At 32.9% G+C, this 8,828-nt stretch overlaps 1 protein-coding gene across 1 annotated transcript; it reads right to left on the bottom strand.

The window, feature by feature from the left end:
* Positions 1-1,832: 1,832 nt before the first annotated feature.
* On the bottom strand, positions 1,833-5,895 carry CLPR1 (CLP protease proteolytic subunit 1). The gene is made up of 9 exons (XM_039030881.2): positions 5,532-5,895; positions 4,336-4,451; positions 3,931-4,134; positions 3,709-3,813; positions 3,498-3,560; positions 2,828-2,939; positions 2,503-2,564; positions 2,245-2,427; positions 1,833-2,154 (listed from the first exon to the last, which is right to left on the bottom strand). Exons 1-9 carry the CDS (start codon positions 5,737-5,739, stop codon positions 2,068-2,070), a joined length of 1,140 nt encoding a protein of 379 aa, XP_038886809.1. The 5' UTR covers positions 5,740-5,895; the 3' UTR covers positions 1,833-2,067.
* Between the last annotated feature and the right edge of the window lie 2,933 nt (positions 5,896-8,828).

Below are 8,828 nucleotides of genomic sequence, written 5' to 3'. Positions count from 1 at the left end.
CGACAACTCAAGTAAAAGAAAGAAAACTCAAACCTTAGTGACTAAAAGATAAGCAGGTAGGTTGTAAAAAAATTGTACAAAATGACCGAAAAAGAAAAAACTTTTCTTTGACGAACTCTTTTTTAAAACTTGTTTCTTATCGACCCTTTCGACATATGAAATACCACTTTTACCCTCAATATTAAATGTTTTCTTCCCTTATATTAACTACGTCTCTTTTGCTCTTCCCTTCCAACAACAACAAAACGAAAATTCAAAGTCATTTAAAACTAAAGATGCTTTAATATTTTGCTTATTTCATAAGCATGGTTGAAAAGAACACAAAACATCGTATGAAAACGAGTGATCATTTAATTAAAACATAGTTTTATCGACAAAGATATGATGAAAACAAAATTATTGTTTGCATAGAAAAATGTATGATCACTTACATCAACATATGCGATCGCTGACATCAACGTAAGTGATCGCTAACATCAACGTAAGCAATTGCCTACATCAATGTGGGTGATCGCTTACATCAACATGGGTGATCGCTGACATCAGCATCCGCAATCGCTCTGTTTTCGTTTTCAATTTTGTTTTGGTTTATCTTTGTCGATACAACTCCGTTTTTTACTAAATGACCACTCTATATATTGTTTCATGTTCTTTACAATCATGCATGTAAACTAAATAAAAACTTAAATAATCTTTGACTTTATTATTCCAAAAGTAAATTTTATCCAAATTTAATTGTTATAATACCATTTATATTCATTCTTTTTTAGCATTTTGCTCAATATACAAACATAATCGAACAAAACACGAAAAATTGTATAAAAACAAGTTGTTAAACTAAAATGAAGTTATATCAACGAAAATATGACAAAAACAAAATTATTATGCTTATAAAAAATGTGGACAATCGATGATGTCATGGTGGGCGATCGTTGATGGTTGATGTCATGGCGGACAACCACTTACATCATGGTGGATGATTGGTGACATCATGTAACGCGATTGCTTTGCAATTTTTTTTGTTATATCTTCGTCAATACAACTCCGTCTTAGCTAAATAACCACTTATTTTCATAGATTTTTTCGAGTTTTTTCCGATTATGCTTCTAAATTGAGCAAATGCTAAAAAATAATGAATATAATTGACATTATGACATTTAAACTTGGATAAAATTTACTTTTGGACTAATAAAGTAAAAGATTATTTAAGTTTTTATTTAGTTTACATGCACGGTTAGAAAGAAAACGAAAAAACGTATGAAAATGAGTCATCATTTAACAAAAACAAAGTTATATTGACAAAGATATGACCAAAATAAAATTACAAAACGAGAACTGAGCGATCACCTATGCTGATGTCAGCCTATGCTGATGTCAGCGATCACACACTTTTTCTACGAAAACGATAATTTTGTTTTTGTTATATCTTTGTCAATATAACTCCGCTTTAACTAAACAAACACTCGTTTTCATACGATTTTTCGCATTCTTTCCAACCATGCTTATAAAGCAAGCAAAATGTTAAAGCATCTCTAGTAATAAATGACTTTGAATTTTCGTTTTGTTGTTGGAAGAGAAGAGCAAAAGATACATAAGTAATACAAGGAAGGAGAGCATTTAATATTGAGGGTAAAACTGGTATTTCACATGCCAAAAGGATCAATAACAAACAAATTTTTAGAAAGATGTCGGTCATAGAAAATTTTTTGCTTTTTGGATCATTTTAGATAATTTTCCTAGGTTTTAGGAATGAACTTCCTCTGTGATATGCTATATAGCAAGGATTGGTTCACATAAGATTGCAAAAGCAGAATCGAGAGCAAGAGCAGTGCTTAAAAAACATCACAGAAATTCATAATGCGTTGAGATAGTCTTTTATACAATGGCCTATAGAGATGTCACATATTGGTGGTGCTCAGTTATCAAGTGCTTTTAGAAGTAAACCAGAACCCCCATACCCCAAAAAACAAAAGACAAAAATAATTATAAAGCTTATCTGAGGTTGTAGCTAACTAAGAGTGGGGATGGGACCTTCTATTTGTACACTTCTACCCGATCTATCTCTGTTTACCTGAACCCAGACGGTGCCGCTTGTGGATTGCCTCCTGGTCCTCTCCTCGCAGCTCTCGACTGTGCAAGCATCTCATCGTAATTCTGATGGTAGAAGCAAATTGTTAGAACTATGTTATGGAATTCAAAAAACCTTAAAAGAAAATGAGAGAGAGAGATGTATGCGTTAATGACCCTTTTTTCAAAGGCGGAATCTCGAGAGTCGATTATCTTGTCTGCAATGCCGTAGTCAATAGCTTCTTGTGCTTGGAAGTATTTGGGTCGTTGGACATCTTTAGTAATCTCTTCCTTGGGTTTACCAATTCCTTTAGCTAGTAGCTCGAGATAGTACTCGGTGTTGGCATCGAGTTCTTTGGCCTAAGACAAGGTTGTTTTTCAGAAAAAATGAAAGGGAGAATGGCTAAAGCTCAACAGAAAGTGGGAAGTGTGTACCTTAATCCACATATCTATTACCGCACCACTTGATCTATTAACTTTAGGCAGATATAGTTTAGCTGCAGTTAAGAAAGATAATGGTCAAAACGGAAGGGATTGATCCTTGTGAGCCAGGAAGCAAGAGAGTATAAATTATAATGCTGTAAACCGTGCATGTTGGTCTAACTCAACTAGCATCCCAATGGGCTTCCAACATCAATCCCACGCAAAATATAAAATAATTCAACTAAAGAGCACGGTTTCCTGGAGAACTGATGAACATGTAGAATTATGCAAAATGACTAAAGAATAATCTTTCAGTTTTAATACATCAGGAACATACTGGAAGAGTTAGGTTGGACAGCACGGTAGCCCTTGGTTCCAAGTGACAATAGCATTGCCGCTTGACCGAATGCCATTCCGCAGTTAACAGTATAGACATCCGATTTGCAGTACTACACAGATACAAAAGGAATTAAACTGAAAACATGTTGATGGCCAAATTGAGAACAACAATGTAACTAAATTGAACCATTGGTAATATTTTATTTTCTGAAATGTTTACTTTTATCATAAAATAATTTAGCAGCCAACTGTTACAGATTAATAAGCTATCATTGGGTAGGAGAAAATATCGTTGGGGTCATCAACTTTTAACTTGAATTTATGAGAGCTTATGGCTCATTGAGGTTGCTGGGCTTCAGCTAGGCATTTCCCTTCGCTTGTTAAGACAACCTATAGTATAGATCCAATTCATTTTCCTTTGCTTCATTATTACCTGCAAACAGAGGTCTCTTATAATTTTGTTCTGTTTGGGTCGCCCCTATGATGGTCATTGCCTTTTGTTTATATTTTTATTTTTTACAGCTTCCCATTTTTCTTGATGATCAGTTTCTTCTTTTTTATTTAAAAAATAAACAGATTTTACCAAATACCAAAGATCAGCTACGTAGTTGTTCGATGTAAATTCTTAGACAAAAGGTACCAACAGAGTTCGGGAAGGAACTACTTACAGCCATCATATCTGCTATAGCATATGCTTCAGTTTCAGATCCAACAGTCTCCATCTTCTCATTCTAAATTATCAACAAGCAACAAATTAACAAAATCTAGGTCTTGAATATTAAAGTAACAAGATGGTCAAAACAACCACAATACAACAACCATTGTTAACACGAGGAAACTTGATACATCAAGGATTAAGAAAATGTCAACTAATATAACCTGAGTTCCAGGAGAGTTTATGTAGAGATATATAGGCTTCGACGGGTTGTCATAATCTAGCCACATAAACTGAGCAACAAGAAGCTCAGTCACTGCTGGTACAATCTGCATTTATTTTAAAGGAAATAAAGAGATGTCAGATATATAAATGAAAAAATTTCCTGACATAAAATATCTTGCATTGCAGAAATAAGTTAAACAAAAATGAAAATAATGGCTCACGGGCATGCCCAAATAGCATATACGAGCATCTAAGAGCAAAGAGGGCAAATCAGGAGGAGCTGTTCGAGGTCGTCCAGCTCCTCTTCCTCCCCCACGATACATGCTAACACTCATACTATATTTTGATGGACCCTTCCCATCCATGCCAGATAGACTCCACATTCCTCCATGATTCAAGTAGTTGTGGGAAGATGATATGTTTTGCTGTCAGAGAAACAAGCAATTGTTATGGTTACAAAAACACAACAGTAAAGTTTGGTTTGAACAAAAATGATCTGCAAGGAAAGAGTAAACGGCAGTTCTCTTTTTCTCTTCAATCTATTATGGATTTGGAAATGTACAGAAATAACTGAACATCCTGGATTAAGAGCTATGTGTATGAAAGCTCAAGTAAGCAAAGACAACCTCATTAACTAATTCTGATTGTCGCCGCACGGGATTATCTTCTGTCATGAACATGTCCATTTGCGAAGGTGTAAGGCCATAAAGATACTTAGGAGCATTCTTGTAGTTCTCCATCACTATAAAAAAGAAGATATGGAGATTTAGCCAACAACATTTTTTATTTTCGTTAGGATTGAACTCATTAAAAGCTACGAGTATTATTAGTGAACAACCAATTAAGTCATAGAAGCATAAAGCCCATGCTTATCTTGTTTAAAAAAAATGTGACTGTGAAATGTTCGAGAAGCACTTTCAATTCCAATACATGTCAACTGAACCATAGATGAACCAGAATTATAAACCTAAAAATAACAAAAGAAAACGAAACAAAAAGGTGGTGGTTTCGAAGACAACAGATCCCTATGAGGAACCAGTACAGTGCAAACTTGGAAGCAGCACAATCAGAGAGCAACTTATCATGTTTAAAAACTTTAATGCCTAGCCTGCAGCAGGTCAAAGTACCCAGCATAGTGTTACAATGAAAAATACAAACTCAAATAACTTGGCTTATGGAACAAACATGCAGGTTAGTTGCAGTTTCATTTTAAAGTCGGTAAAATGAGCTTAGCTCAACAGTAATTGGCATGGAGGAAGGGAGGTTGATCCTTCACCCCCACAGTAGTTGTACTCAAAGTTTCATTTTACAGTCAATCCACTGCTCTGAGCAATCAGTTTCTTGTATTCGTGAGAAGATAGCCACAGCTTAACATTTCATATCACAAGATTCACGACCACTCAGAATTCACCCCTCAATGTGTGACTTGCACATTTGATGCATAAACCTCAACATAAGAATGTTAGTCTTATACTTTTATATCGTTCTTTATTATGAGTAATATTGGTTCAACAATTTCTCCCAATCCCCCAAATCATGAGCTAAATGAGAGAACAAAAAACTAACCCAGCAACCGTCATTACACGCATACAAGTTAAACTTCATCCTCTCTAACATCTCAAACAGCCAAAATTCGCAATTAAAAAGCCATCTTCATATCCGGCAATTCCTTCTCTCAGAAACCCACCAAAAATCATCAATAACCCATGGAACGAAAAGGCCAAACGCAAAGAAATTTTCCAAGTTACCAATCAATCAATTAACTACCAAAAAAAAACGAAGGGAATCAAATAAACCCCTTCAGCTATTATTGAAAACTTACATCCATCTTTGAGATTTTCTCCTCTAAACTGCTTAGGAACGTGGTCCATCGATTGTTTGGCGGAGGGAGATAAGACGTATCTGCGACATGAAGTTCTTGAGCGAGAGGAATGGAAAGGCAGCTGGGTCCCGCAGAGAAAGGAAGACTTTGAGCTGTCGATGGCTAACGACGGCGGAGCAGCTAGATTGGAGAGTGAAGAAGTCGCCATGGGGAAAGCTAAGGAGTAAAGCTTGGCCGGATTTTCCTGGTAGATTTTAGAGGTCGAGTTCTTCTCCGGTCGAAATCACTCGCCGTTCTGCTAAAGACAAAATAAAGAGAGAGAGGAAATAAAATCAAAATTAGACGCAACTATGCAATTGGGCCCAAGCCCAAGGGCCAAAGCCCACACTATATTTAGGGCTCTTATCCAAGAGGAAATTGTACCAACTGCCCATCGCAAGGCCCAAAGAATCCTAACACACCTTAATATCATAATAACCATCTCTTGCTACGGTAAATACTATTTCAAAACCTCAATTAGCTACGGTTAATATTATTTCAAAACTCTCATTTACTACAATTTTTACTATTATTACATTCATCATTTTTTATTCTTTATTGTAGTGTTTACTATTTCCTTTTCAAACTAAAATAGTTTACACCTCAAACACATACTATTATAACTCAAACTAAAATAATCTATATCACAAACACAAACTATTATAGTTTTATAATGACCTAGGACTATAATAACTAACTTCTTGTCCCAAACGCCCCCAAACTTTTTAACTTTTTTCTTGGATTATCGTGACACTAAATTACGAAATTGATCTATTATGTACATGTGATGATACTCGACTCTCGCTCTCATTATTCATTGAATTTTATTTTTCTCTTCTTTTTTTTTTATCTATTTTTAGTTGTCATTCCTTTAAACGTATGGAGTAGCAAGAACAAGTAACAAGAAACTTTAAAAAAAATGAAAAAGAAATTACATTAATGAATCACGAAATGAGGAAAAAAATATTTGAAAAAGCAAGCAAGTAATGAGAGTTGAAAGCAATAGTAGAGTATCAACTCTTGTATACAACAGAGTAAATTTTGTAATTTCACTTTGTGATGAGCAAGTAAAAAGTTATAGAACATTTTTTTTTTAAACATAAGTTAAATATTGAATCTTAGTCAAAATTTCGATTTGCCAATTTTTTGATTAACATTTGTTACAATATCGGGGTTTATTTTGGGGCTTTCTAAATACAAAAAAAAAAAAAAAAAAAAAAAAAAAGTTTTAAATGATTTTTTCTATTTATAAAGTTTTTCTTTTATTTTTATTTTATATAATAAAATATTCTTATTATCTCAATTTCTTTGTTGCTATTGGAAATGAGGTTCGCTACTTCAATTAGATTATCGCATATTGGAAATTTTTTTAATTTATGGTCAAATTTTGAAAAACTTGAAAAGTTGAGAATTCACGAGATTACTCTAATGAAAAAGATAAGGAAAATAGGAAGAAGAAGAATTCGAAAATTTTAAAAACAAGAAATATGAACAATTATCAAACAAGTTAATTTCCTAATAAAAAAGAAAGAAACAAAAAACGAAAACGTTATTAAACAAGTCCTAAATAACTCTCTAAGCTAAACAACTCTTTGGATAAAACAAATTTTGTAGATAAAATAACTCCATATTAAATAACTTTAGACTAAACTCTACCCCAAACAATCTCCTAGGCATTGTAGCCTATGCACTATGTGTACTTGACAAGGTTGTAGAGATTTCACGAATGTTCAGCTCAACAAATCGAACTTAGGTAGTCATGTGGTGTTCAGCAAGGATGTCAATTGACAATATAGAAAATTTCTTAATACTACGAAAGGGTATACCATAAACTCCTTCGAAAGAGATCATTCTATTAAATATTTAACACGTCATTTAATGATTTATTATTTTATTTACAAGTCTCTCATAATGCTAGAATCAATACAAAATATTGTCCATATTATTTTATTACTAGAATTTTTGTTGAGTCCACGTAGATGCGTTACTCTTCATATAATAAAAGTCATATTCCAGCTATTAATTACTACAAACCTTTTGGCAAGAATGCCAAAGTAGCGGCTAGTGTAGAGAATTTGATAATATTCTTCACTTTTATTAGATAGGGAAAAATAATAATAATAATAATAATAAAAAAACATGTTGAATAAAGAAAGAGGAGTGAGGGAGTGGAAAATTTGACTTGGGGTGATTACGTGGCATTAGTGGATGACAAAGAGGGCTACGTGGAGGAATTAAGTTGGAACGGCCAATGAAAGAAGAACACGTGGTGAATATGACGGTTTTTGTTGTCGGTTATGGGAAGCATCATGTGTGAAAGCCAAAAAATAGAGGAACACGCGTCAGCGTGGCAGAAGAGAAGCGCGTAGTGATGACGTAGGCTTGACGGTTGATGCCACGTATACGTATTTTTGGCTAAAACCACCCCTAAAATATCATTATAGATACAGTTGTATATTTAAACTTTCAATTATAAAAAGTGGATGCCAAAAGTTTTAGAAGTATTAAAATTGGATTAACAAAAATGGTAAGATTGAGCTCTCAAACTTATACAATTAGATAAGTTTGAGGGTCTAATTTAACATTTGTATAAATTTGAGGATTCAATTTTCAAAATTGAGAGTTTAAGGGTATAGTTATAATTACCATCATATTTTATGATGATTTTTATAATTTACTCAACATTTTTTTTATAAATGTGTAAAAACTACTTAAGGATTGGAATTTACTAAAGATTTTGGATAAAAATTAAGATTTGGAATTGATTTGTAATGTTTTTTGGATCCTAATATTCATTGCATGGGACACCGTCAAATTGTTCTAAAGTCCTAACATTTTAATTGAATAAACATAATGAAAATTTGGAATACAACTTTATATGCTGAAACACAAATCCAAATTAATATTCAGAACTCTCTCAAATCTAACCCTTCTTCTTTTTAGTTTCATGTTATTAAAAAAAATAAAATTTATAAATCGATGGGTAAGAATTAAAAATAGCCTACGTGAAATTATTTACATCTATATAAAAGATTAGGATAATGGTTTACTGTTATTCCATCTCAAAAGATATAATAAAATTATTTCAACTTTAAATTTTTAAAATTATATCAATTTAAACCCCAAACTAATAATTGTACCAATTAAAATTTTTAATTTTTATAAATATATCAATTTAAATCCTAAACTTTTATAAATATATCAATTAAATTATTAACTTTAATAAATGTATCAAGTTAAACCCTCAAATATGTTTTA

Source organism: Benincasa hispida, chromosome 5 (genome assembly GCF_027475165.1).
Source record: "Benincasa hispida cultivar pf3 chromosome 5, pf3_genome.v1.1, whole genome shotgun sequence".
Classification (NCBI taxonomy): domain Eukaryota; kingdom Viridiplantae; phylum Streptophyta; class Magnoliopsida; order Cucurbitales; family Cucurbitaceae; genus Benincasa; species Benincasa hispida.
The sequence above is the reverse complement of the archived record's forward strand: the minus strand, read 5'-3'. Positions and strand labels throughout refer to the sequence as shown.

Excerpts from the sequence above, each read along its gene's own strand:
- CLPR1 (XM_039030881.2), bottom strand. The coding sequence starts at position 5,739 with ATGGCGACTTCTTCACTCTCCAATCTAGCTGCTCCGCCGTCGTTAGCC. Across the intron at positions 4,135-4,335 it reads AATCAGAATTAGTTAATGAG|CAAAACATATCATCTTCCCA; the intron begins GTTGTCTTTGCT and ends TTTCTCTGACAG. Across the intron at positions 2,565-2,827 it reads TGTCCAACCTAACTCTTCCA|CTAAACTATATCTGCCTAAA; the intron begins GTATGTTCCTGA and ends TCTTAACTGCAG.